The 27,869-nt window shown below is 37.3% G+C and overlaps 2 protein-coding genes across 2 annotated transcripts in view; one reads left to right on the forward strand and one right to left on the reverse strand.

Moving 5' to 3' along the window:
- Positions 1-8,722, forward strand: si:ch211-67e16.11 (uncharacterized). Its single transcript, XM_060876742.1, has 7 exons — positions 1-502; positions 2,391-2,612; positions 3,105-3,275; positions 3,481-3,612; positions 5,052-5,221; positions 7,125-7,361; positions 7,469-8,722. Exons 1-7 carry the CDS (start codon positions 31-33, stop codon positions 7,655-7,657), a joined length of 1,593 nt encoding a protein of 530 aa, XP_060732725.1. The 5' UTR covers positions 1-30; the 3' UTR covers positions 7,658-8,722.
- abcb6b (ATP-binding cassette, sub-family B (MDR/TAP), member 6b) overlaps positions 8,711-27,869 on the reverse strand; it is a 26,187-nt gene continuing 7,028 nt past the window's right edge. The window contains exons 7-18 of the mRNA XM_060876741.1: positions 25,715-25,780; positions 24,897-25,022; positions 24,610-24,686; positions 24,455-24,518; positions 23,479-23,564; positions 23,334-23,391; positions 23,129-23,233; positions 13,315-13,489; positions 12,805-12,917; positions 12,501-12,595; positions 11,100-11,168; positions 8,711-10,155 (exon numbers count right to left, since the gene is read on the reverse strand). Coding sequence (XP_060732724.1) covers positions 10,029-10,155; positions 11,100-11,168; positions 12,501-12,595; positions 12,805-12,917; positions 13,315-13,489; positions 23,129-23,233; positions 23,334-23,391; positions 23,479-23,564; positions 24,455-24,518; positions 24,610-24,686; positions 24,897-25,022; positions 25,715-25,780 — 1,161 coding nt within the window. The 3' untranslated portion in view covers positions 8,711-10,028. The remainder of the gene's footprint in view (positions 10,156-11,099; positions 11,169-12,500; positions 12,596-12,804; positions 12,918-13,314; positions 13,490-23,128; positions 23,234-23,333; positions 23,392-23,478; positions 23,565-24,454; positions 24,519-24,609; positions 24,687-24,896; positions 25,023-25,714; positions 25,781-27,869) is intronic.

Raw genomic sequence — 27,869 nt, forward strand, 5'->3', positions numbered from 1 at the left:
GGTGATTGTTCTTTTTGGCCGGAGGAAAACATGAAGTTCCTGGACGCTGCACGCGTTTCGATCCTGCTGTTGGTGCTGCTGTGGGGCAATGAGCGCGGTGCGCAGGGGAAAGCGGCTCGGCTGGAGCGCTGGGTCAGAGCTGGACTGCAGTACCTTAAACTGCACCTGTGCCGCAGGGTTGCGTTACCGGAGAGCGAGTGCCGCAAACTCGCTCATCTCCATCCCAGCGGAATAGCGGTGTATACTTCAGAGTCCGGAGCTGGTAAAGTGTTCGCCATCCTGCCCGACTCGCATCCCGCATTAAAAGCGAGTCACAACGCGGGTGTCCTTGCGGCTGAGCGCGGGCTGGAGAGGGAGCGCTTCACCGACGTGAGCGCGCATGACGCCGTGCTCGTGCTGGACCCGAGTCCCGGAGAGAGCTTCGGTCATCCTGTGCTGCTCTTCTACTTGGACTTTAACGTGGCCAAGAAAAAGTGTGTCCACATGGAAGGGATTTATTTAGGTGAGTAATCTTTACTGTGTAGGGGATATTTTTTAAGTTGTACATATTTTAGTCATTTAAACATTGGTACACCTATAATATAATAAAAAACAATAATCATAAATAATAATAATAATAACAATAACAATAATAATTATTATTTATGATTGTTTATTATTATTATTATTATTATTATTATTATTATTATTATTATTATTATTATTCTCAATATTAGTCTCAATATGTGTTTAAGATATTTGGCTAATGACTTCTGCTTTGTTGGGTCAGTAAAACATTAGATTTCAAACACTATTACAACAAAAAAACTTTAAAGAAAAACGTCATAAAGCAGGCAACATTGTGTAATACACCATTTTTATTTAAAAATAAATCAAAGAAAACAAATTAATAAAAGCCCCTTAAAATAAATAAAAAGCTGTGTGTGATCTTAAAAGCCTTCAGTAAACCTGTTGCAGGTTCTCCAAGACTCTTGAATTTTTTAGAGGCAATGCCAGACATTGACTTTGTTTAGTATATTAACGTTTAATAATTTTTAGTATGCTTGTACCGGTTGTCCTTTACCACAGATAATATTGTATTTCCTCTCTAATATTTGCTAACTGGTGTTTTTAGTATCATTTATTCAGCTATTTTAAAAGCTGTGCTAAAACTACACAGACTTTATTATGTCCTCACAGTCTGTATATCGAAGGGATGAGGTGATTATGCAGCTGCCCAGGCGAGGCATGGAGTGTCTCTACCCCTAGAGTATGTGTAAATAAACAGCATTCGTCTGTTTGGATAGCACTAGCTCTGTGTCTCTGTGGCTGGAACAGCAATGAGTCAAGAATCTTGTAGTCCTGCAATAAATATAGTCAACTATAATGTCTGTGTGTGAATTCTGCCTTAAATATCTGACTGCAAAGATTTGCAAACTCTGGGATTTGCAGATTACTGAAAACTGATCACTTAGTGATTTGATTTTTATTGGTTATAATAACATACAGAATCAAGTTTTCTTTAGCGATGTCCAGGAAACAAAAACAATTTGGGGATTTCTAATTACTAACCATGTCAAAGATGATCAGGAGGAAAAAACAGGATAAACGAACTTAACTGTCTGACTTCTCATTCACTGTAGCTTAAATCTGGAAACATTTTTGGGTTTAAATTTGTCCAATCTTAACCATGTAATCTGAAGCACTGGGAAGAGGGAAGATGACCGCTTTGTTTTGAGCACAATAAAAATTCTCCCATGTCTCTTTGAGATGTGATTATAAACGGAGAAGAGGAAATAAGTGAAAACAGATACAGCGCTGATGCCATATCAGTAAGTCAACAAAACATCTGTTTGTGGCCAGGGCTGAAATTAGATTTATAATAGTTTATTTTTAGCTATTCTCATAGCAGTACTTAGCTCAGGTCCAGTAGTTCTGAATTTTTCCTTGAATATTTCCTAAAAAATAGTCTACAACTGAAACTGGATAAATAGTAGCATAAGATAGCATGTGAATGCAATAGGTGCAAAATATTTCCTTGTGGCAAACAAAATTTAACAGTTATATAAAATGAATTGTAGACATAAGATGAAAAGGAAAATACATTTGTATTTGCATGTATGCTATTTCACGTCCTTGAACCACTTCACAATAAAGCGTTCTTTCAACATACATAGTACTGTAAGCACTCTTTAGTACATAATTATAGAAGAGTATTCATTTACAATCACATGTCAAAGTCTGGATCCTCTCAAGGTTTCATCACCATGATCTCTCTGAGAGTTTTTCCACAACTTAGAATCAAAACAGAAATCTACATCTGGATTTCTGTTATGCTGCTCTGTGACAACATCTAGACCTATAAAAATGAAATTGAATTAAGCTGAATAAAATGATTGTAATTTTTGCAGGAGAAGAGTGTATGACATTGGCCCTGAAGACTCGCTGTCAGAACCAGCTGAAGCGGAGAAGGAGCCGCAGCGACCGTACTATGGAACGCACACAGATTCGGAAGGGTTCGGTGTCCAGAGCAAGCCATGCAGAGCGTAGCAGTGGCCTCTGTGAGATCCACTTCCTGCCCCGAGTGGTGGGAGTGATGGACAGCAACCAAACACAGCGCCTCCGCTGTGTGGGTGAGTAAATGACCAACATGGACATGCCTGAGTGGCCAAAGTTGTTTGCTAAAATGCTTTGTGTCTGGTACGAGTTTGTAGCAAGTCTCACACCTGTGCAATCTTAGAGAAAACTTGGAATAGAGAAAAGGTTTAAATGGTTGTGGCTCTAGTTCAGACAACTCATCATCCCAAAAAATATGATGCCACCACCCAAATTCTGTCTGTTTGAAATGCATATTGAAAAATGGAAAGTTTAAACTACATATTATGTAAACATTATGTATTATTTCTTAATGATTAATATTATTCCTTAATCCTTAATGAAATGTATACAAGGCACCCCAGTGTCTAGCAGGAAGTCGCAAAATAAATGTTGTAATTGCGTATATTATGAAATAAATATTTTTTGTCTTTGAACAGTCCAATAATTTCCAGGGAATATACATATACTTAGGGGTTTTAAATAATATTGTATGAAGAAATTAATCTTGTATTGTGATACTCTAACAGATCATCCAGAGTTTGCGAGATGCCCACAGCCTTTGCCCCTCACTAGTCCAAGCATGCCCGTTTCTAGTTGTGAGTTCAATAAGAATACTCGTCGATGCCACCAGCAGCCTCTCGCCACACATCACTCATGTCGCCTCTACCAGACCTGTGATCACGCAGTACTGCTCTCAGGTTAATAATAAATTCCTTGTGTTATTTCATGATTAGTAGCTTTGTGAGACCCTTGCTTTGGATCAGCAGTATCAGTACTGTGGGAGAATGTGATCAGTTTGCAGCAACAGTATTTGCTAGACTCATGTGGGTTCACAGTCACTGTTCAAAGTTCACTGTCTGTAATAAACCTTCGCCAGGCTCCTTACTCTGTTTTTCTGATCAGGTGGTTGGCAGGAACAGATCACATATCAGCACCATGAGCAGAATCTGCTGCTCTTCTACCACATGCTAAGAGACAATGGGTTTCATAAGGATCACATTAAAACATTCTTTGCTGGAAATGGACAGGTAGCAGGTAAGAACTCCAAGCCTGATTGTACCAAGAGGTAACTAGGGGGTGATATAAACTGGCAGATTGTTCTAGTTCTATATCTAGGGATTGATATAAACTGGCAGATTGTTCTAGTTCTATTTCTAGGGAGTGATATAAACTGGCAGATTGTTCTAGTTCTATATCTAGGGAGTGATATAAACTGGCAGATTGTTCTAGTTCTATATCTAGGGAGTGATATAAACTGGCAGATTGTTCTAGTTCTATATCTAGGGAGTGATATAAACTGGCAGATTGTACTATGACTTAACTAGGTGGTGATATAAACTGGCAGATTGTACTAGGAGTTAACTAGGTGGTGATATAAACTGGCAGATTGTACTAGGAGTTAACTAGGGGGTGATATAAACTGGCAGATTGTACTAGGAGTTAACTAGTGGGTGATATAAACTGGCAGATTGTACTAGGAGTTAACTAGGGGGTGATATAAACTGGCAGATTGTACTAGGAGTTAACTAGGGAGTGATATAAACTGGCAGATTGTACTAGGAGTTAACTAGGGAGTGATATAAACTGGCAGATTGTACTAGGAGTTAACTAGGGAGTGATATAAACTGGCAGATTGTACTAGGAGTTAACTAGGGGGTGATATAAACTGGCAGATTGTACTAGGAGTTAACTAGGGGGTGATATAAACTGGCAGATTGTACTAGGAGTTAACTAGGGGGTGATATAAACTGGCAGATTGTACTAGGAGTTAACTAGGGGGTGATATAAACTGGCAGATTGTACTAGGAGTTAACTAGGGGGTGATATAAACTGGCAGATTATACTAGGAGTTAACTAGGGAGTGATATAAACTGGCAGATTGTACTAGGAGTTAACTAGGGGGTGATATAAACTGGCAGATTGTACTAGGAGTTAACTAGGGAGTGATATAAACTGGCAGATTGTACTAGGAGTTAACTAGGGGGTGATATAAACTGGCAGATTGTACTAGGAGTTAACTAGGGGGTGATATAAACTGGCAGATTGTACTAGGAGTTAACTAGGGGGTGATATAAACTGGCAGATTGTACTAGGAGTTAACTAGGGGGTGATATAAACTGGCAGATTGTACTAGGAGTTAACTAGGGGGTGATATAAACTGGCAGATTATACTAGGAGTTAACTAGGGAGTGATATAAACTGGCAGATTGTACTAGGAGTTAACTAGGGGGTGATATAAACTGGCAGATTGTACTAGGAGTTAACTAGGGGGTGATATAAACTGGCAGATTATACTAGGAGTTAACTAGGGAGTGATATAAACTGGCAGATTGTACTAGGAGTTAACTAGGGAGTGACAGCTACATAATCTACAAGGTACATCAGAATAAACTCATTTTATACAGGCATTTATTGATTGCATGTATATATTTAGCCATGCTTTTGTGGTCCAATTGATCAGTCATTCATTGTAGATAAAGAGGCAGAAGGAATGTATCCAGCCACAGAAAAGGAGTTAATCAGGAACCACATCTCCTACATCTGTCGTAAGCAGCACTGTGCAGACACATTCGTCCTGTATCTGAACAGCCCGACCCGCAACGACGGAACCATGCTGTTGTGGGACCGCAACAACAATGGCATAGTGAGTTTGTAAAACATTATAAGCTTTCACTTAACGTTTGAATTTATACTGTGACAAGCTCAACTGACAGACAAGAAAAAGCCTTCAGTGAATCATCAGTGAATGAGCTGGGAGTGAACTCTGGGATTAACAGTGGGTCTGGATGATCTGAGGGAACTGTGTTTAGGATGGGCTCTTCTGTTTCAGGAGATCAGCAAAATATGCTAAAAGTAAACCGTTAAGAGATTTAAAGAGAGATTAAGCAGGAATGTGTGGTCAGTTTGGAAGTTAATAGTAAGCCATGGTATCTGGAATAAGACTGTGATAATATGCGGTGACTTATTTCCTAGCTGCTGCAATGTGAACTTGCTGGAGCTTATTTAAAGGATTAGCAGTGTAGCCAGCAAGCAACATGGAACAATAGTTTAATCTAGGGATTATAAAAGTCCAATTTTATGTATGGATACTACATTATTTCTCTTGGATGTTTCTTTAGTTATATTCTCTTTTACAGTCAGGGATTAAATCAGGCAAGCAGTTATCACAATATTACACAACCTTTGTATGCTGTTTTTTTTTTTTTTTTTTTTTTTTTAGAATTCAGGAGAATGCATTTTCTATTCATCCAGTTTTATGTCCCAGCCTTCTATTTTACATAACCATATAACTGGTGTTGTGTGACATGGTGCTACAGCACAAAATTCCACAAGCAGGAGATCAATAGACAGACCACTGGAATGCATGAGTGATCTCTTATCTTCCTGTTAATAAATTAAATGCACCCCTTAATAAAGCAGAACGGCCCACCACTTCAAAGTGCCTGTAGCCTAATGAAAGAGACAACAAGGAAGGCGTTTAGTCAAAGAAGTGGGATAAATACTGCTTCTGAGTCTCCTCTCATCTCTTTCCTCCCTTTGTTGACTACAAAAGGAAGAAACTTGGATGTTTTCTTCTCTATGGTGTTTGAGAGCTTATCTCCATGCACTCATATTTAGCTTTGGTTCTACAGCTTTGGGTAATTAAACAGTGGGCAAACTTTCTGAAAGAAGATGGGCTGATCTTTACTTCTTTAACACACTTTTTTTTTTAATAGGGAGCCTCAGACTTCTTCACAGTTCATGTAGCTTAAAGATAAGAATGCTGTCAGAAAAACAGTTACTTTAAGACTGAAATATTCAGCTATATTCTGATCTCAAAGCACAATATCCCAATCCTCATTACTAAAAATACTCTTTAATCTATTAAAAAAATCCATAAGAAAGCAAGGACCTATTTAATTATAATTCCTTTTTAAAGTACATTAGTTTGACCTCTGTGAATCCCACGTTCCGCTGCAAAAGGTGGCCAGTAATCCCAGCCATATGCTCTGAGCTGGGCAGACAGAAGGGTCCAGACTGTGTGGTAAAGCCCTTCCTTCTGTAACAATAGGCACAGACTCTCTAGGGACAAAGGCAACAACCTGATCCCTAGACAGGGATGGGAATGACAAAGGGGGAGGCTTGAGAAACGAGGACCACACAGGCTCTGGACCACCGGACTGTCTGCCTACACGAAAAAAAATAGCTTCTTTCAGATTAAAAAGCCCTTCATATGAATAGATGGCTCTACAAATAGCATTTACATTAAAGTCAAGTCTTTACATATTACTAGCACCATCATGTTCAGTACATACATAAATGGATTATATAAACAATATAGAGTATTTGGTAGGCAATTGTTATAGCCTCTTTAGCAGACAGTTAAAGGTAGATCTCCTTCCAATTGATCTCCAAATTCTCTAGAGACTTATTTAATATGTTAATACTTAGTTAATATGACTAAGCTAACTTAGTTGTATCAAGTGTTTCTTTTGTTTTGACATGTTCAAGAATGTCCAAGCAAATTAAAGCTGTTTTCCTAAGATCTTTTTCTCCCATATGACTAGGCAGATCTAAAGGAGCGCTATGCTGTAGGTGAGCTGCTGGCTGACCTTGCAGGCTGCAGGGCAAGTCGAGTGCTGCTCTTTGTGGAGCAGAGCTACACCGGTGTTCTCACTAAGAGACTAAAGGGCTCTCTTAAACACCTTAATGTGGTGCTGCTCAACAATCTGTCCTGGATGAACACAGCTCAGTACTGGGTGTCTCTGCACCCATCCCACTGCCTCATCGACCACCTCAGTAAGGTACAGGAAAAACTGAAGTTAAATGGTCTGTTTCTCCAATCACTGGTGTCATGTATGTAATACACTAATGGTTTTGGTTCCCCATATTGATTTTTGTCCATTACCAGAATGCTGTAATGCCCCATGTGGGTGATGGGATAAGCCTGCTCAACGTGACTCTGTCTGGAGCTCCCTGTAACTCCACACCACCTCTTTCAGAGGCTGAGATGAGGAAGGAGTACATGGGCTGTCAGAACCTGCCTACAGCATTGTGGCACCAGGGTCGCCGAAAGTCCCACAACATCGAGAGAAACTGAGAGACAACGCCTATTCTTCCAGTGCAGCCTCATCACCTTCACTACCAGCATCTAATTTCATATAGAGAATGCTAGAGATGTCTTTTTGGTCATCTTAATTCTTTACTACAGTGTTTGATCTTCGGTTGTAACACTAGATTCAGGCAGCTGCCTTAGGATGCTGTTAGATGAGAATTAAAATATGTGTATAAATTATTGATGCTCCAGTACAGGTCAAACTGTCATTAGCTGGATCCAGTCGATCCAGTAGCCATGAACCTGTTTCTCCAGTATTTTTGTCTACCCACTGTGGGGGTTCATCCTGCAGGCAGACATGCTCTTGCATCTCTCCACATTCAGAGCATCCTGTTGCAGGTCAGTGTACAAGTTATGTCCTGGAGATGAAACATGGTGACTATGGCAGTCTGCTGTTTCAGTATAAATCCATGTTTCTCTTGCAGACAACATGAAAGACCTTAGGCATTGTCATCATCTCGCTTTCAAAAGAGTTCTCATTAACTGTTTTTTCACCAGTCTGACCTGTGTCAGTGTTGGCCTTTAGGTGACAAAACACATACTATAGGAGAACATACAGTACTGGTGTTTTATACATCTCTGCTGGAATTTAAGAACAAACCATCAATGATTAATTAAGGTCCATATAAGTTAAGAATAAAAAAAGAACATTGGACCTTATCCCATTGAATGCTCCAGGGCAGGTCTGGCATTATAGCTCTCATCCAGCTTATTTGTGTATACAGTATATAATATAAACCTCTTGTGAGTTCAAGTCAGACATCATATACCTTCATACATCTTTCCTATGTACAAATGTCCATTAAACCAGTTCAGTGCATGTTGGCTAAACAGTTTAATAGACTATACCCAAGTGTAAAATCCTGAATCAAGAAATACGTTTTGTATAGACCAGAAATACTGTGTGTACTCTGTAAATGTTATGTTGTGCTTAATAAATGAATTTTAAATGCTACTTAAGAGGATAATAATTGTCCTCATCTCAGTTGTTAAACTGTAGCTTGTGTGACCTTATGTAAATACTCAAAATAAATTAACTTTTGTACATAATCTGTATTTATTTCAGTGAAGTGTCTTATAAGCAATACATTGAGTTGTATTACATTATCAGCAGTGAAACAACAGGAGTAAACCTAAAAAGTCTAAAACACTGATATTCTTATAAATTCTGTTGTTTATTATGTGTCCTTTTTCTTCATTTGTCTCCTTAAAGTACAGCGCTGCTAGAAAGTTCCTTGGAACCCTTTACAATTTTCTGAATTTCTGCAAAAGTTTGAACTGAAATGTTAGATCTTCATCTATAAATAGATCCCAATTAAACGATTGCACAAAAACATTATTTGTGTCTTATTACAACATTATTACAACTTCTTTACATTCATATTAACCAAAACTGTATTAAAATCATTAAACATTAAAAATCAAAAAGTGGAAAAAGTATGTAAACCTCGATAAATATGAGTTTCTTTAAAGAGGAGTAATTGAAGTCAGGTGTTTCAATAAGGGGACAGCAAACAGAGGTGAGAGTTTAGCAGGCCCTCCAATGTTTCAAGAGCATAAACATCATAGCAAGGAGGAAGCCACTACTCTCCAAAATGAAAACAGCTGCCCATCTGAAGTCTGCTAGAATCTATGTCAATAAGCCAGAAACCTTTTGGAGAAATCTTCTGTGAACAGATTTATCCGAAATAGAGTCTTCTCATTTTAACAAAAAGCATTATGTCTGGCAAAAACAGACAGCACATTCCAATATAAGAAACCCAACGTAAATCCCAACTGTAAAGCATGGTGATGGCAGCATCACAGGTTTGGCTGCTTTGCTGATGCTGGTCCAGGTCAGCTTTCCATTATTGACTGACAGATTGGCATTGAATTGTTTGATTTGTGGGTAAAATCCAGAATTCAAAAGTCCTTCAAATGAAAATTTACATTTAAGGACAAATTTTCTAGCAACGGTGTAGATACTTCAGTTACTTTACACAAGGCAAACAAATACCTCTCAACCTCAAATCTCAGACACTTTTGCAGAGATAATGGTTGTTAGTAGTTGGATCGCTGCTTCACAGGCAATTCATAGTTACACAGTTGATGACACTAGCTTGGTGAAAACTGGTCCCTGAGAAGGCAGTGATTAAACACACAAGAGTACAGGTTTGCTTTTGCTTAATGTAAATGTCTTACACATTTAATATACATGTTGGAAAGATTTAAACTTTAAATCCTTAAAAAAAAAAATAAAAAAATAAAAAGATTGTTCCCAGCAATGGAAGCTATTAAAGTTCCTTGAACATTTCCTTCTGCCCAGTCACCCGACATATTTCAATCTTTGGATACTTCATTTTTACCTGTACCTCAGTCATTCACCATCTTGCTGCTCTTTTGTTTCTGTATCTGAGGAAAAACCAGGTTCTAGATCCTGCTGCTGCTGTTGTTTTTGCCACATGGCTGAGTAAAGTCCATGCATGGCCAGCAGCTCCTCATGTCTGCAACACCAAAAAAAAAAAAACCCAGACAGTGAGCTTCACACAGCTGGTCTGAATGTCAAACTGAAGCTTTACTCTTGGTTTCCAAAAATCACTATAATAAAGGGCAAATAATAAGAACAAGCAAAACGTTTTAGAAAAAAATATCCTGCTTAGCTTTGCGCTCTAATACTCATTGAATTATTAAAGGACAGCTTTCTTAGACAGTTACCTGTTCATGCGTAACACTTCCTTCCTTAAAAACATTACCCTTTCACCTTATTCCTTATTTCCTGTACATAGGCAAGTGTGAGAGAAGATGAATGAATGTGTCAGTGTATTCTGATATGCAGTCCTTGTTGCTTAAAAGCCTGTGTGTGTTTACATCGCAGTGTCAGTCAGGGTTGAATGTGCAAGGTATGAGGTTACAACCCTATAGGCTGTGTGAGTGTACATGTGAGTGTATAAGAGAATGCCTCTGTTTTTGGGGGTTGCTGACGAATCATATATCAAAGGCTAGAATGAAACAAAGCTGTGTGCAGCAGTTTGATTGGGGCTTACTGGGTTAGAGTCAATGAAAAACGCCATTAGCAAGGGATCTTCAGTGTTCTCTGTCGATCAGTAGCATTTACCTCAGGGCTGTCTGAGTTTGTGCTCCTCATCTCAAACACAGGATATGGCCTCTGAGTGTCTGAACAGACCACACCCTACATGATCTGGGCCTCAGAACAGCCCCACCTGAGGGCTGTGTGCACACACACACACTTTCCCATCTAATCCTTCACTTAGTTCAGCCCATTGAACCCTGACTCTGGCTGTCCCAACATGTCTTCCATGGTTTATTTCCTCAGCAAGTCAAAGAAATTTCAGTCAAGCAAGAAAGGTAGATTTTCAACTTGTTCTCTTATACTGATAAGGCTATGATACTAACTGTTATAAACTTTGTAAAATATAAATTTACCAACCTTCCACGCTCCACAATCTGGCCTTCGTGCAGGACCAGAATCAGGTCTGATGCAATTATAGTGGATAACCTGCAGAGCAGTCAAAATGATCGCTACTTAAAAAGATGGTAATTTTTCTTATCAAATGTATAAAGAAAAAGCTATACAAAAAAAGTCAGAGAACAAGGACTATCTAGAACTCCATATAGAAAACCGTCTATAAGCTTCAAATGGGGCAATATACACAGAAGATAGATCACTTATGCATTAATCGAAGTCGAGCTATTCTCATGTAAATACCATCAACTCCTCTGCCATGCACACACAAAGGGAAACAAATCATCTCATGCATTGTTCAGATGAACACTTAGCTAAACACAGTGGTTCATAATACTTGCACGCACACGTACAACACACACACACACCAGTGCCTTTTAATTCACACCCCACCCTTCTGTGGGTCATCTTCTCACACAGTCACCCTTCATCTTCAAACAAAAGCGCTGAGACTTCTTTATTGATTGTCACCCCCCACAACCACCACCCCAAAACAGATCAAAGTGGCACCACAGTCTCAGAGGCTGGATGGGATCAAAGCATGCAGACTCTGATTACAAATTTCTGAGGGAAAAAAAAAAGTGAGAAAGAGGGCAAGGAATATTGTGAAGATGAAAAAGGACAGAAGAGGCTGACTGATAGTAAGAAAATGGAAAGAAAAAGAGAGAAGGGGGAGAGAAAAAGTGAAGGACAGGCAAAACAGGAGATGGATAAAGAGAGACATTAAGGCAGAAGTAGAGGATCTGAGAAAAGGAAGTGAGAGGAGTTAATGAGTTCAAGCATCTAATAAAATCCAAATATACACTAATTCCTCAGTAAACATTTCCAGACACAAAAAAGGAGTATGAGAGGCAACACTGTATGACCTGGACTGAGGGCCTGTGGGTGATCTCTGGAACTAGACCTGAATAATAATAAGTCATGTTAATTTTTTCTAAAACTATTTGTATGATTGCCCTGTCACAGACAGATGCCAATTCAGTTTTGAGAAGTTTATGTTCTATACACCTCCTTTAATCCACCAGACAATGGTGTCATTTTGAGGCAACTGGGTTTTAGGACAAACAGATCAATTTAATTATGAGACGGAGATCTTTCCCAGATGGCCACATTGAAGTCAATATCAATACATGATGTTTTCAAAGATTATCCCTTCTTTATCCCCATTTAGAGAAGTTGATGGAAGGGTTGTTCTTACTTTTATGTTCTGACCCCAGAGGATTTGGGGTGAGTGGGTTTGCCAATACCCTTGCTCACATTCAGTTGCATCTTAACTGTAAGCACTTTGTACTCTGAGCACACATGACAAGGATATTAATAATCTTCGTGAAGTCGAATGACATGGCCAAATGAGAGAAAGAATACCTGTGTGCCACCACAATAGTTGTCCTGCTTGCGCACACTCTGGTAAGCGAGGCCTGGATGTTGCGCTCTGTTTGTGTGTCCAAAGCAGAGGTGGCCTAAAAGCAAAAGGTATAATTAAGTGAGAGGACTTTCTGCTTGGAAAGCGCAGATCTTAAGAATAATTAAGATAATCTTAAGAATAATTAAATAACTAAAAGATATAAACACATCTATAACCAGTTTGCACTTTTTTTTACACTTTTCAATGCATTTCTAAATACGAAGAAGATAAACTTTTTTTTTTAGCCTAAATGATATCACTCACCTCATCTAGTAAAATGATTTGGGGGGCTTTGAGGATGGTGCGAGCAATGGCCACTCTCTGCTTCTCACCCCCACTTAGCTTAAGGCCCCTCTCCCCCACCTGAGTGCCATAGCCTGAAATAGAATCACAGACACCCGTTCCTCATATACACATTACCAACCACCTACTTTTCTAAATAAATGTTATTTAACTGTAGACTTATATCTATATATCTATAATAGTCTATAGTGTTCTTTTATATATACAGTATTTGGGAACTCTGAATCATGTGGCTTATATTCTTTTACTGGTGAAGGGGAACTATGTTTAAAAAACTACTGAAAGTGGCTTCTGTAGTCAAAAACATTTGAGAACAATTCCTGTAAAAGGTAGGCAGCTAGCTAACTTAAAAAGGATTTTTTCATTCATTTCCAAAACAAAAGCATCTGGATCATTATAAAGAATAAATGACCATTAGTCAGAATATAGTCAAGAAGACGGTTCTGATTCTCTTTTGGTGAAGTGACACACCATCTGGAAAGGACAGAATTTTATGGTGGATGTCAGCAGCCAAGGCGGCATCTTCCACTTCCTGGTCAGTGGCAGTGATCCGGCCGTAACGAATGTTCTCCCGGATGTTGTCATTGAACAGAACGGTATCCTGAGGGACCACTCCAACGTGAGAACGGAGAGAGCTCTGTTTCACCTATGCACAAAAACACAAAGACAAGAGGTCTATAAGAGAGTGTACAGAAACAATACTGACTGCTTTAATATTTTGTTCATCTAATTCTGAGAAGACAAATAAAAATCTAACAAAGGTCTTCTTTGTTAGAAGAAGAATGTTCTTCTACACCAAAAGACTGTCCACATTTAATTTATTTTGAATATGAACATAGATGTCTAAATATGCAGTGTTATTTAGCCAGTTGTAGTTCAGAAGACTTTGGTCTATTGATCAGAAGGTTAAGAATTAAAGCCCTGGCACAAACGGTCACTGTTGGATCCTGGAGCAAGACTTTTAACCCCTCAACTGCTCACTTCTGTCCTGCCTCAGCTGTAAGTTCCTAACTATAAGGTTGTGAGTTAAAATTCACCATTTTGCCTCTTCGGTAACACTCGGTAATCAAGACAAATGGTAGTGGAGGAGACAACAGAAAGGAGAGCAGGGCTGTGGTTGGTGCAAATGGCCCCTAGGACCTATAATACAGCCTGAGTCACTAAACCTCAAAAACAATAGTCATAATTCCTTTCATTTGAAAGTAATCCCTATTGTTCTATAATCTCCATGCTTGGAAATAATTCATTAGCCTGATCCTGGGTACACAGAAGGCAAAAGGTAAATGTACAATAGAACAAGGACAATGGCATTGAGCTCAGTAAGATGTGACCATATAAATCATATTAAAAAGCAATTTGATTGAATTAACAATCATCTTAAAATTTCACCAGACCACAAACTGAAACTGAACAGATCAACATTCCTGAAAATGATAGAATGACTGATAGCAGTCTGATCCACCATTCATTATTCTTCACCTGTTGTATCTGTTTTTTTTATTAATCAAGAAAACATTTTCATCATTCATCATCAGTAGGTACAATAATATTTTGGCTATTTACTGGAGCCAAAAATGTTTTCTTGATTAATAAAAAAAAACAGATACAACAGGTGAAGAATAATGAATGGTGGTTAAATATTTCATAAATAAATGGTTAAATATTTCATTTTTTTAGTGAAATTATACGCTAAAAGCTGTTCATGGAATTTACAGTTAAACTGCAAAATGTCTTCTAAATAAAATGACTGAAAGAAAAATGATATTTCTTTAATATTCCAAGCTAAAATTCACACATTTAAAATGTGTAAATAAACACATCATAAAAAAGATCAGATCAGAATCAGAATCAGAATCAGCTTTATTGCCAGGTATGTTTTCACGTGCGAGGAATTTGTTTTAGTGACAGAATCTCCACAGTGTAACAGAATGACATGTACAGTATAGACGAAATTGTATGTACACATTTACAGGTGTGAAATGTGCAGTTGAAATATACATATACAATATAGGCAATTTGTATGTACACGTGCAATTGTGAAATGTGCAATTGAAGTAAACAGTAAACAGTATAGAAAATATGTATGTATGTATGTATGTACAGGTTTGCAAGTATGAAATGTGCAAATTGAGGTATACATAGTACAAATGTGCAAGTGTGAAATGATGTTCCATGAAAACATTGTTCCAATTTAGTTTTGGTAATTAATGGTAGTAAGAGTGCAATATATTTCCTAAAGAATAAGGAATAACACTAATTCCAAAAACAGGCACAAAGACTCACATAATCAATACTCGATTAAAACAAATGTACACTGTGATATAACCAGCCAACCTACAGGGTCATGGCATCCAGAAATGATTAGTCTGAGCTTGGTTTACTTTCAACACTGCAACAAACCTGTAAATGCCTTAACTCCACAGCTCTTCCATATCCATTTCTGACTGTAACAATTACTTTTCTACTGTTAGAAAAGTATAAAATATCAAATATTAGAAATGTTAGAAAATATCAATATTAAAAAACAAAATTCACACTAAAAACACATGAATCAATAACCAAGATTTTGCAGTTTTTAGGTCACTATTTTAGTGAGAGCACTGATGTTTCTATGGATATTGACTATGTTAACAACTTAGAAGTTGGTACAGAAGGTCAGATTTTCAATCATGATCCTCGTGGAATCAATGGAAGCTCAAGTACATTCTGTCATTTAAGCAAAAGGGTAACACAAATGCTAAAATCCATGTCTTTTATTCATATCTTTTTATTCATTCAAATTTATATATATATATATATATATATATATATATATATATATATATATATATATATATATATATATATATATATTTTCTCTCTCTCGCTCTCTTGCGCTCTCTCTCTCTCTCTCTGTGTGGCTTTCTCTTGCTCTCTCTCCCCCTCTCTCTAAAGCATTGGTACACATATATTCCTTCTGTCCAAATCAGAGCAAGGTGCATGTTAACCACAGTTAACAATGAATAAACAGCTACCAACAAGTTTTTTTAATCAAAACCACGAAGAAGATTAAAAGACATTAGAAGATGCCAAACTGGGCTTGGATCAGCATAAGACACTGAGAAGGCTAAAGGGGGCAGAGGCCGGCTGTCCCTTCCACCATTAATCCATGTGGCGTGTGGAACCAGACTCAGCTTTTTTACTTCAAACGGCAGCTAAATTAGATCCTCCTTTGAAGTACTTTTTCGCTTTTTTCCTTTTGTTTATTTTTGCCTAGCTTCATTTTTTCTTCCCTGAAAGTTCCTAATTCACCGTCTTTTCATTCGTCTTTTCCATTCATTTGGCTTTCAAAAAAGTCAATGTCTTTAATTTATGAACTAATTAACATCAGACTGAGCTGGGGTAGAGGGGGTTTACTGCAGCCATGCGAAACACAAATGGCTTCCCAGGTTTTTACAAGAGAGAAGCATCTGTCCTCCAACAATGCCACTTTTATCCTCAAAAACATTAGTTTCACTGCAGCTTTCCGGTTCTCATTGCAACAATACCCATGCAGGCAGAGTTTGCGGGAAACGCTGCCCTGTGCTCTTCGAATGCTAAATGAATGAATGTGTGAATATAATGCTAAACTGGGGAGATGAATCAGAAGTTTAACAGTGTGCTCTTGCCTGCCTGCAAGTAACTTTATGCACATTTGGGCCAGCAAGTAAAAATGCTAGGAAACAAACGATGTTAGGGAACAAACTACATGTTATTTGTTAACTGTTATATTTTGCATTCATATTTTCTTTACACTAATTGCATATTGATTGTGTTTGGGTATTTTTTCCTTTTTTCAGCCAGTAACTGATACCATCTGTAGCAGATGGAACACGAGGGAAAAAAAACACTGTCGCCATGAGCATGGACTTTTAAAACTAGCCCTTTCTGTCTTGTTCAAAGAAGATATGAGGGAGGGAGAGAGAGAGAGAGAGAGAGAGAGAGAGAGAGAGAGAGAGCGCAAGAGAGGGAGAGAACGAGAGAGAGATCGCAAGAGAGGGAGAGTCCTCCTGAGGGACAAAAACACCTCTTAGCTCTTCTAATATTACAAGCACAAGCGTCTGCAACATCTGTGGTAAATCGTGCAATAAAACAAAGGAAATTAGGAAACTTTAGCCATTCAATTGTTTCTTTAACTAATTTTACATTTTATACTGATTTTCTGCAAATAAAAGTGATTACTAAAAGAACTAATCAACATAATGCACTTGAGTTTTATTCTGATTGTTATATTTAATCAAGCATTTTATTTATTCATTTGATCTTGTGCATGCCGGAGATATTTAAAATACCAACAAGAATGTAAAATGTTTAAAAATAAAAGGTAAAAATAGAATCTAGAAAAAATGAGAACAATGATATACAAAAAATGGAATGTGAAATTGAATCCATGCTTAGGATGTCGTATTTAAGCCACCAGATGACAAGATGTATATGAACAAAGAGCTATGGCAATTATATTTTTAAGCACTTGAAATCTGATAGGGATCGACCCATGTGTGCTCAATCTGGACCAAATATACTGAAAAGCACGATGTTTATCTATCTCCAAGCCATGATTCTGTTTAACACTCCACATACCATATTATAGACTCTAGTCTGTTTTGGTTAGCCTTCACTTCATTATAGGCACTTTATAATGCAGCACAGCATCATTATTGCTGGCATTCAGATAGGGCTCGTCCATATTTCTGCTCCATTCCCAATTCAACGCACCTCATTTTCCAGGTGTGGATTTTCTCTACCTTGAGCTGCCTTATTAAGAGCGGTGGGTCTTACCATGTGACACACCCACTCCAGTTAACAGGCCACCATAAGACAACTGTGTCTGGTGAGCAAAGCTATACTGTGCCACTTAACACACTAAAATAGAAAATCTGTTTGTTGTTTTTTTTTTTCAACTTATTCATAATGAAATCTAAAGTCATTTGTTGATATGCAACAACTGTAAATAAGGTTAAAATAGAATAATAAGGTTAATATTTGAATGAGTAAATATTTGAATCCCTGCACAGGCAGCTTTATAAAGCCATAATCCTTATCTACTCCTGATAATGTCCGAGATGATGAAGCATTACGTTTTTACCCTTGACAGGGTGAGTGAATGAATTCAAGATTGTGCCCTACAATAGTTTACTTCTCTTCCAGGGTGTCTCACTCATTCTGCACCGAATCCCCTGGAACAGGCTCCAGGATCTCTATGTTAAGAGGTCCAACAAATGGATGGATAGAGAATCAATGTTTCCATGTAAAATTCTAAAAGATTGACCAGCATCTGGCTAATTAATATGCCTAGTATCAGTTCCTACAAACATCAAGACCATTTTCCCTGTGTATCATCACAGAGAAGCAGGTGGTGGGACTAAAATTGTTGCATGCATTGCAGCATTCGTGCTGACAACCATCAAGAAATATACGGAACACAGAATTATTATTTTTTTGCACTGGCTGTAGAAAGAAAATAAAGAAAAGAACTCTACATTATATCAACAGCCTACTGACCCTGCTTGGAGGCAGGCAACTAGTTTTTCTTTTCTATTATAAGTATTTGTTTAAATTGAGGGATTTTCAACCACAAAGGGAAAAGGACTGTGAGACAAGATGAGACACTCCTGAGGTAAATTTCCAGTTCATTCTCAATGCAGAGAAATGTGTCAAAACTCAAGTCTCTGTAAATTAGACATACAGTATATAAACTCTGGGAAGTGGCAAGTAGAGATTTGGCTGAACAACTCTGGAGTGTTCCTTTAAGACTGAACAGTGGGAAAACTCAAGCATAATAATAATAATAATAATAATAATAATAATAATAATAATAATAATAAAAGATTTCTCATGTATGTTTATACTCAATTAACCCTATTTATGCTCTAAACTTGGATGGGTTTTTTGGCCACATTTCTATTTCAACGTTGAAATCTGATGTATGACTTCTTTAAATGTAATCAAGAGCACTGTTCACACTGCATTACTGGTCTTACTGGAATTCTGGATTATGTCTCACAAGCTGGGATGTTCCTAATTCCACTTGTCTGGAAATGAATACACTTTTACTGAGGCAAATGATTTAGTTTAGATGTAATTTGGCTACACAGGTTTAAACCGTGACTCTGACTAGAAACAAAGGTTTGTGCGTGCTTTAGATTGATCATAGCTTTGTTTGACATGAGATAATCACAACAGATCCAATGCCAGTAAGTCATGTAAATCTTAAAGATGACTGCAGTTAAAATATAAATAATAGTATCACATGACAACTTGAGTCTAAGTTTTAGAGATGAGCTGATTCATATATTTAAAAAAAAAAAAAAAAAAAAAAAAAAAAAAAAAAAAAATCTCTTCAAATTACCCCTTTTAAAAACGGCCAGGACAAAAGTGGACAGCATCATCAATCACATGGGTGACACGTTTGTTTGTGTGTATAAGAGACCACATGGCTTACCATCGGGTGTCTGTGTTGCAGGTGTTCTCTTATAAGTCCATCACTTTCAGGATTAATTGTACAACTTTGATTTTCAACCATCAAAAGCCATCAGTAATTCCTTTGAAAACAGGCATTAACAAGCCTGTAATGTTATTTATGTGAAAAGGTTTCAAACTCCCCTCACCTCTGGGCCTTATTAAAGCTCATCATCATTCACCAAGCTGCAGAGATATGTATTGGACTGCTTGCTTGTGTGTTTAGATTGCAGCAGGCATGCGTGTGCTTGGGTGATATTTTCATATCCGGCTCTGAAGCTGTGCTCCTAGCTCTTTCACACATATCATGGTGTAGCATTACACACATTGCCCTGTCAGCACAGGCAGACACATGGGCATCAAAAGTGCACTGAAAAGGTTTGAATCACTGACCACAGCCCGAACAAAAACAGCCCGAAGGCGTCCATATCATCAAAGGCCATGGACTCGAGTGTTGATCCATTATTTCCGTGAAGGCTCTTCTCTGAGAAATGAGCACAAAGAACAGCCAACAGATGTTTCCATGCTTCGAGGGTGTGTTAGGGTGTGTAGCCTTGTGACTGAAAAGATTTACAGTCAGTGATCATAATCAATTTCCTTTAAATGCCATTAAAGATGTTAGAACTATTCATAACTCACTCCGCCTGGTGTGTACATACGAAACAGATAACCCTGTTATTGTACGTCTTACGTTTCCGAAACGAAAAACAGGAAGATAGAAAAACATCTATCTATCTATCTATCTATCTATCTATCTATCTATCTATCTATCTATCTATCTGTCTATCTATCTTTTAAAATTTAGTACTATAAGTTATTTAAGTAGTATAAGTGTACGAACATTAAAGTTATTAGGCTACTAAAACATTCACACACAATGGTTAATGTAATTGCGCAATTCATCATTGCAGCTGTCTTACATGCCATCATAACAAAAAACATATTGTCAGAGTTTTTCAACATACTGCATTGCACTTTGATGATAATTTGTATGTGAAAGCAGTGACATTATTAACATTGTAAGAATCTCCTCTATGTTTCAGGTGAATACAAACTAATAATGATCCGGATTGAAAGAACTGATATGGACACCGGTATAGAAAAGTGGCTAAACTAATGACAGCTGCACTATAAAAGCGATGTGCTGTCATGCCTGCTCTGTGAGAAATCAACACTCCCTGAGGCTCGCCAAGCCCAACTCATGCTTCCTGATGGTGTCCATGCATGCTAATGCAACAGGAATGTACAGCCGTGCTCAACAACAACAGTGATGGGGGAAAAACAGATTAGGGATGAGGAGGAAAATCTGAGGGTGTAATTTCTCCAACTCTTATTTTCTCTAAGGGGAAAGTTAGCATCATCTCCATGACCAAGAATCAGTGAAAGAGTCAGACATGAATTACAATACAGCACCAAAAACTATACAAATACAAAACAAACCAGATGATCACATAAACTGGTGTGAATTACCATGAAGTTTGTAATGCTTAGCTCAAGATGATGGATACAGACAACTGTAATGATTTTGGCTCGTTTGTAAACGGTTTCATGGTACCTGGGGTTCGGCATTAAGCCTTGATAATTGTGAATTGTGTCTGGGTGGATGTGAGGATGTAACTTTAACCTTTTTGCCTGAAAGTAGGCAGATGAAAGAGAGACTTTTTTATGCATTTGATTTACAAAGAGCTAACTCCTGTAGAAGCAAGTTTTTGAAGTTCTCACCATTCACTATCTCAAAGCCACTTTCACATTTCTCTTTTTTTTTTAAACACTCTCTGTTGAAAATTATTGGGACCAAACAAAGGTTTTGAACTTCAGTGGAACTATACCATAAAAGAGCACCACAAAAACTTTACCGCAAAGCCATCTAATAAATATTAGCCACAAAATTCGAAATAAAATAAACCACAACTAATAAATGATAACCTACACATGGAGGATGACTGCAGACAGCAGAGTTGCTGCAATTCTCTGCATGTATATGCATGTTTACATAAGAGAGTATTCGCTCAGTTGTGTAATCTGGGCAATGTCAAATTTGGATGTTTATGAATTGACTTAATCGAATGATTTGAAATGTTTGGTGGCTTAGCATTTGACACCTTTTATAACAGCTAAATAAAGTTTATAATACAAATCTCTGCAACTGTCAGTGCAGGGTTTAATACAATGGAGGCCATCTAAAAACACAGCAATACTATAAAAGTTGCGGGAACTCGATGTGCTCATAATTCTCATAATCTTCTGTATTTGCCAAAATCACATAACAAACAAAACAATCTATTTAAAACTGAACCACAAAACAGTTGTGTCTGGTAAATATGAAGTAAAGGCACTAGCAGAAGAAATGATTTTTTAAATTTGTTCAATGGCTATTATTTCTGTGGAACTTGCAAGTTATTTGGTAGATGTTTTCTCAATAGTATTAAAATGAATTAACACATCATATATACATACTATTTTACAGATACAGGTGTAATGGTATACATAATTGCTGCAATAAGTACATACTCCCACAATTAGCTTTAAACCAAGTGAAAATATTATTACTCTGCAGGAAAGATTAATCCTGAGCTAATGCAGAAAAGGCTTATAGGGTGTACATACACTATTTGGGCAATCTATATGGGTTGTGGACACCTGACCATGACACCATATGTAAGTGTTAAAAATCCTATTTCATATTTAGCCCCACTTTGGTTTTATATTTGGTAATAACCTCCATTCTTCTGGGAAGGCTTTCTTCTACATTTTGGAGTGCAGCTGTGAGGATTTGTGATCATTCAGCCACAAAAGCATTAGTAAGGTTAGATACTGATGTCAGGTGTTGAGGCCTGGGGTGTAGTCAGTGTTCCAGCTCATCATGAAAGTGTGGAGTGGGGTTGGGTTCACGACTCTGACCTTAGCAAACCATGTCTTCATGAACCTCATTTTATGCACAGGGGCATTGTCATGCTGGAACATGTTTGGGCCCCTTAGTTTATATGAAGTAAAATTCTTAATGCCACATATACCTTTGTCCATATAGTGCATCCAAACACGTTGTCAATACTCAGTGATCACTGTAGTTGTAGTGTGTATCTAAAAGCCTGTTTTTTTCCCCCTCAACAGTTAAATGCTAAATTATATTACTTAAGGCTATTAACACTATTAAAAGTATAATTGTTGTCATTTCAATATCAATATTACAAGTCAAATCTTTGTTAGAATCCAAAGCTACAATTTTGCATGAGTTGTGTTTATTTGCAGGACTGTTTAGAACATGGTTTATGTTCAAGATTTAATACAATTGACTACAGCAAGCCTAAGTGATAAATGTATGGTGGAAGTAAACACTAGTTTATGTGAACAGCAACAACAAACATATACTGACTAAAATGTATTGACTGGTTAATTTATGACTAATTGGTTGCTTCTTTTTTCAGCTACAATTAAGAGTGCTTAGCGTCAGGTGAGATACATTACTTAGGGGAAACGTGATGGTATGATAGCTGATTCCCACCAGCAAAGTTCCTCTTTCCGTTTTCTGTGTATACTATTTCATCCCCATTGGAGTATCCTTAGGATATGCATTTACAGTTCCTAGTAATTCATGAGCTATACAATGAGGGATGAGCATGTTAAATGACTACATCTAGGCATGCTTGAACTTGAATGGAATCTTACTGAAAGTTATAACAGTTATACAATAAATATAATATATAAATATATACATAATTAAGATTAAAAAGGAACCAAAAGCCTGGATTCTGGAAAATGAGGTCTCAGCAAAGAGAAATCCTTCTAAGACTAAATCATATCTGCTTACCTTTGAGATGTCCTGACCATCAACAAGGATGCAGCCTTGTTGCACATCATAAAAACGAAAAAGAAGCCGGATGATGGTGCTTTTGCCTGACCCTGATTGTCCAACCTGGAGAAACACAAATAAAAATAGTAGATCAGAAATAGTAGTGTAAAGTTCTTTTTTATTTCAGTGCATTAATGAAGTTGTCTTGTAACATAAAACTTACCAGGGCTACTGTTTGACCAGGCATCACTGTGAAGGAGACATTTCTGAGAATTTCTTTCCTTTGGACATTAAAAAAATAATAAGTAAGAACACACAATGAATTGCAAATCAATTTCTGCTATATTATTAAAATGTATGGAACTTACCCTGCAGTGTACCTGAAACATACATTTTGGAAATCAACTCTGCCTTCAATACACAACAGATCTCCTGCATTTATATCGTCTTTCACCTGCAGCAGAGCAGATCATAAGAGAGTGAATGAGGACCAAGATAAAGGAATTCAAAAAATATATAAAAATAAAATGTATTTAAAATTAAATACTGCACATACATGGCCCAGTGCTGCTGTGAGTTGGATGTGTTCTTGTGTTGAGAATTGTTTTTTTCCCCACTGGAGAAAGACTATTGCTGAGTTTTCGGTGCTTTGTAATTGGTAATTTGCAGGTTGTAATAATGTCATTCCTCACCTCGAGCAATTCAGCGCTTAAAGTTGGAAAAGAACTTTGAGTATATTCAAAGAATATTTGAATAAGTAAATATTTGTGGTTTTGGTGGCTTTTTCCCAACTGTAGGTGGGGAATCACAAGTTGCAACTTCTAACGCAGCATTAGTCCTGTTTACAAGCATGCCTGTCCATATGAATGTAAGGCAAGCTGAATCCTCTCAGTGATTTATTGGTCCAGTGGACAGAAACAATTAGTCACCCTTCCCAAAAACCCAAGTCAGGTAGTCATGGTTAAGAAAGACTGTAGACCTATTATGAAACCCTCTCTACTCCCAGACTATTTACTGCTACTTTATAAAGGTTTTCAAAATTTGCATCACAGTTTGCATCAGTTTATGACTGCTCGTGTTTAGCAGATAATCTATACAAAATTTTCATATTATCCAGGTGTTCACTTTTTATTTGCATAGCCCAGTTTATAGTACTTGATGTTTAACTACAGGCTATGTCTGTTCTCCTAATCCAAGTCCAGTTTAAGACTCTTATTGCAGACAGACAAAGATTGCATGACATGTACATCATTTGTGAACTGAATGAACCGCTTATAACCTCAGTAAAGTAGGATTATAACAGGTCCAACCTTAAAATGGTCCAACACAGCATCCATTTCCTACCTCTTTCTCCTCAGTTAGGAGCTCGAACATGTTCTCCATATCTACAAAAGCACTCTGGATCATCCTAGAAAGAAAGATCTATGCTATTAAAATGATTCCACACTGAATCAGTGTGAATAATCTAACAAATAAAAAAGTAAATCAGCTTCTTCCACCTGTAGTATGTGCCAAACCAGTTGAGTGGCATGTAAAGCTGGACAATATAGGTCCCAAACAGAACATAGTCCCCGACCTAGAGTTTAGACATTGACCAGGGAAATAAGTAAGAAATACACACAAGTATATCGGTACTTAATTAGCTGCTAGTAATAGTGTTCCAATTCTCAACAGTCTAAGACTAACCTTGCAACAAGAACAGTCTGATGCTTGGGTGAACAAATGAGAATGAATAACTACAAGTTTTCTTGATTAACATGAAGGGTGAGAGCAGTGCATGCAGTACCTGGAACTGGTCCACTGTGACAAAGTACACACAGAGCAGAGATCCAGCAAGCAGACCAGAGCCTATGATCAAGTTTTGGGTTTGGTTTAGCAGGGCAAGAGAGGCATTTGTCTTCCACTCTGAAGTCTAGGGAATTGAAAAAAGACTCAATTAAATATATAAACCCATCTCACGGATATTAACAATGCTCCCTGCACAGCATGGGATGTCACTACTGTTCGTTTATATAAACCTAAGTAAATAAAAAAAAAAAACTTCAGAAAGCAATAGTATTTCTGATAATATTGCAATGTTGGTGCATTGAATGTTTAAATATTTTTTTTTTTTCAGGTTTTATAGGTATAGCATAGAGTACTGTTTCTTATGAAAGCAGAAATAAAGACTTTTTTAAATCTTAAAGTCTATGAAAATGTCCCAAATAAAACTATTCTACGTTACCAGCTCAAATGTCCTTATAGTGGTACAGCCTGTTATTGATGAGGGACAAAAAGTTAGTAACTTAATTTTAAACTTATAAATAATAGAAATGTTTAGGTAAATCATTTTTATTCTGTTTCTATACTACTGTAAAGCTGCTTTGAGACAATATAAACTGTTAAAAATGCTATATAAATAAACTGAATTCATATGAATGACATGATGAATAAACAGTGATGCAGTACTGAACCTTGCATGGCATTAAGGCCACTTGGTACCAGCCTTGATCAGGTTTCGAAATCGATTTTAAACTAAAACCTTTGGAACTGGACAAAGCACAGTTTAATCTTCTGGTCTCATAAGTTCTAATACTTCAGTGTAAAAAGATTAGATGACTTTACCTGATATTTTATGATAGCATCCTCAAAGCGCCTGACTTCATAACTCTCTGAATTATAGTACTTTACCTAAAAAGAAACATACATTCCATTGAGATATACAGGTACATCTCAATAAATTAGAATGTCATGGAAAAGTTCATTTATTTCAGTAATTCAACTCAAATAGTGAAACTCGTGTATGATATAAATTCAGTACACACAGACTAAAGTAGATTAAGTCTTTGGTACTTTTAATTTTGATGATTTTGGCTCACATTTAACAAAAACCCACCAATCCACAAAAATCTCAAAAAATTAGAGTACCTCATAAGACCAATAAAAAATTTTTTAGTGATTTGTTGTTTTTTGCTTTATTTACTGCCTCAATTCGGTGTGGCATGGAGGTGATCAGTCTGTGGCACTGCTGAGGTGGTATGGAAGCCCAGGTTTCTTTGACAGTGGCCTTCAGCTCATCTGTAATTTTTGGTCTCTTGTTTGTCATTTTCCTCTTAACAATACAGCATTGATTCTCTGTGGGGTTCAGATCTGGTGAGTTTGCTGGCCAGTCAAGCACACCAACACAGAAGCAGCAGAAGCAAGCATGAAGTGCTCTAAAACTACTGTACTTAGTAAATGGGTGCAGTGACTTTGGTTTTCAAAAAACACAGTGGACCAACACCAGCAGATGACATTGCAGCCCAAATCATTACAGACTGTGGAAACTTAACACTGAACTTCAAGCAACTTGGGCTATGAGCTTCTCCACCCTTCCCCCTAGGACCTTGTTTTCCAAATGAAATACAAAACTTGCTCTCATCTGAAAAGAGGACTTTGGAACACTGGGCAACAGTCCAGTTCTTCTTCTCCTTAGCGCAGCTATGATGCCTCTGAAGTTGTCTGTGGTTCAGGAGAGGCTTCACAAAGAGGAATATGACAACTGTAATCAAATTCATTGACACGTCTGTGTGTGGTGGCTCTTGATGCTTTGACCCCAAGCCTCAGTCCATTCCGTGCTGCAGTTCTCCCGGTTGCTTGTGCATCTTTTTCTTCCACACTTTTTCCTTCCACTCAACTTTCTGTTAACATGCTTGGATACAGCACTCTGTGAACAGCCAGGTTCTTTGGCAATGATTGTGGCCTACCCTCCTTGTGAAGGGCATCACTGAGTGTCTTCTGGACAACTGTCAGATCAGCCAGTCCACCCCATGATTGTGTAGACCAGTGAACCAAATTGAGAGACCATTTCAATGGCTCAGTAAACCTTTGCAGGTGTTTTGAGTTGATTAGCTGATTGGCATGTCACCATATTCAAATTTTTTTGAGTGAATTGGTGGGTTTTTGTTAAATGTGAGCCAAAATCATCACAATTAAAAGTACCAAAGACTTCAGTCTGTGTCTACTGAAATTATATCATACACGAGTTTCACTATTTGAGTTGAATTACTGAAATAAATGAACTCCACAACATTCATTATTGAGATGCACCTGTATACATGGTCCATACATACATACACACAGTGTCACTTGAATGTTTGTAAACCTTTTAGAAATTTCTATATTTCTGCATAAATACGACCCAAAACATCATCAGATTTTCACAAAAGCAGACAAGTGAAACCAGTCAAACAGATCAGACTAATATCAGACTCTTTTTTATTCAGAAAATCTTCTTTATATACATATATATATATATATATATATATATATATATATATATATATATATATATATATATATATATATATATATATATATATATGAGAGGCAAAAATATGTGAAACTATAGGTTTAGTACTTAATTTCAAGGTCAAACTAGAGTCTTTCTGTTTTCAGTCAATGAGATGACAATCAGGTCTCCATGAGTGTCCTATTTTATTTAAAGAACAGAGATGTATCAACTGTTGATGTTCATGACATGTGTTTGTGGAAGGGGGTCTTTGCAAAAACAATGGAGATTTCTGAGGCCTTCAGATAGAGTTATTATTGCTTATCAGGATGGAAAAGGTTACAAAATCCTTTCTTAAGAGTTTGGATTCTGTCATACAGATTCTGTACAAATGGAAGAAATTTAAGACCGTTGGTACATTCCCAGAAGTGGTCAACCAACAAAGACTACTCCAAAAGCAAGACATGTAATTGTCTGTTGGGTCAGAAAGGAATACAGGGTAACTTCTTA

The sequence above is a fragment of the Tachysurus vachellii genome, chromosome 8 (genome assembly GCF_030014155.1).
Source record: "Tachysurus vachellii isolate PV-2020 chromosome 8, HZAU_Pvac_v1, whole genome shotgun sequence".
In the NCBI taxonomy this organism is placed as follows: domain Eukaryota; kingdom Metazoa; phylum Chordata; class Actinopteri; order Siluriformes; family Bagridae; genus Tachysurus; species Tachysurus vachellii.

Excerpts from the sequence above, each read along its gene's own strand:
- si:ch211-67e16.11 (XM_060876742.1), top strand. The coding sequence starts at position 31 with ATGAAGTTCCTGGACGCTGCACGCGTTTCGATCCTGCTGTTGGTGCTG. Across the intron at positions 503-2,390 it reads CATGGAAGGGATTTATTTAG|GAGAAGAGTGTATGACATTG; the intron begins GTGAGTAATCTT and ends TAATTTTTGCAG. Across the intron at positions 2,613-3,104 it reads ACAGCGCCTCCGCTGTGTGG|ATCATCCAGAGTTTGCGAGA; the intron begins GTGAGTAAATGA and ends ATACTCTAACAG.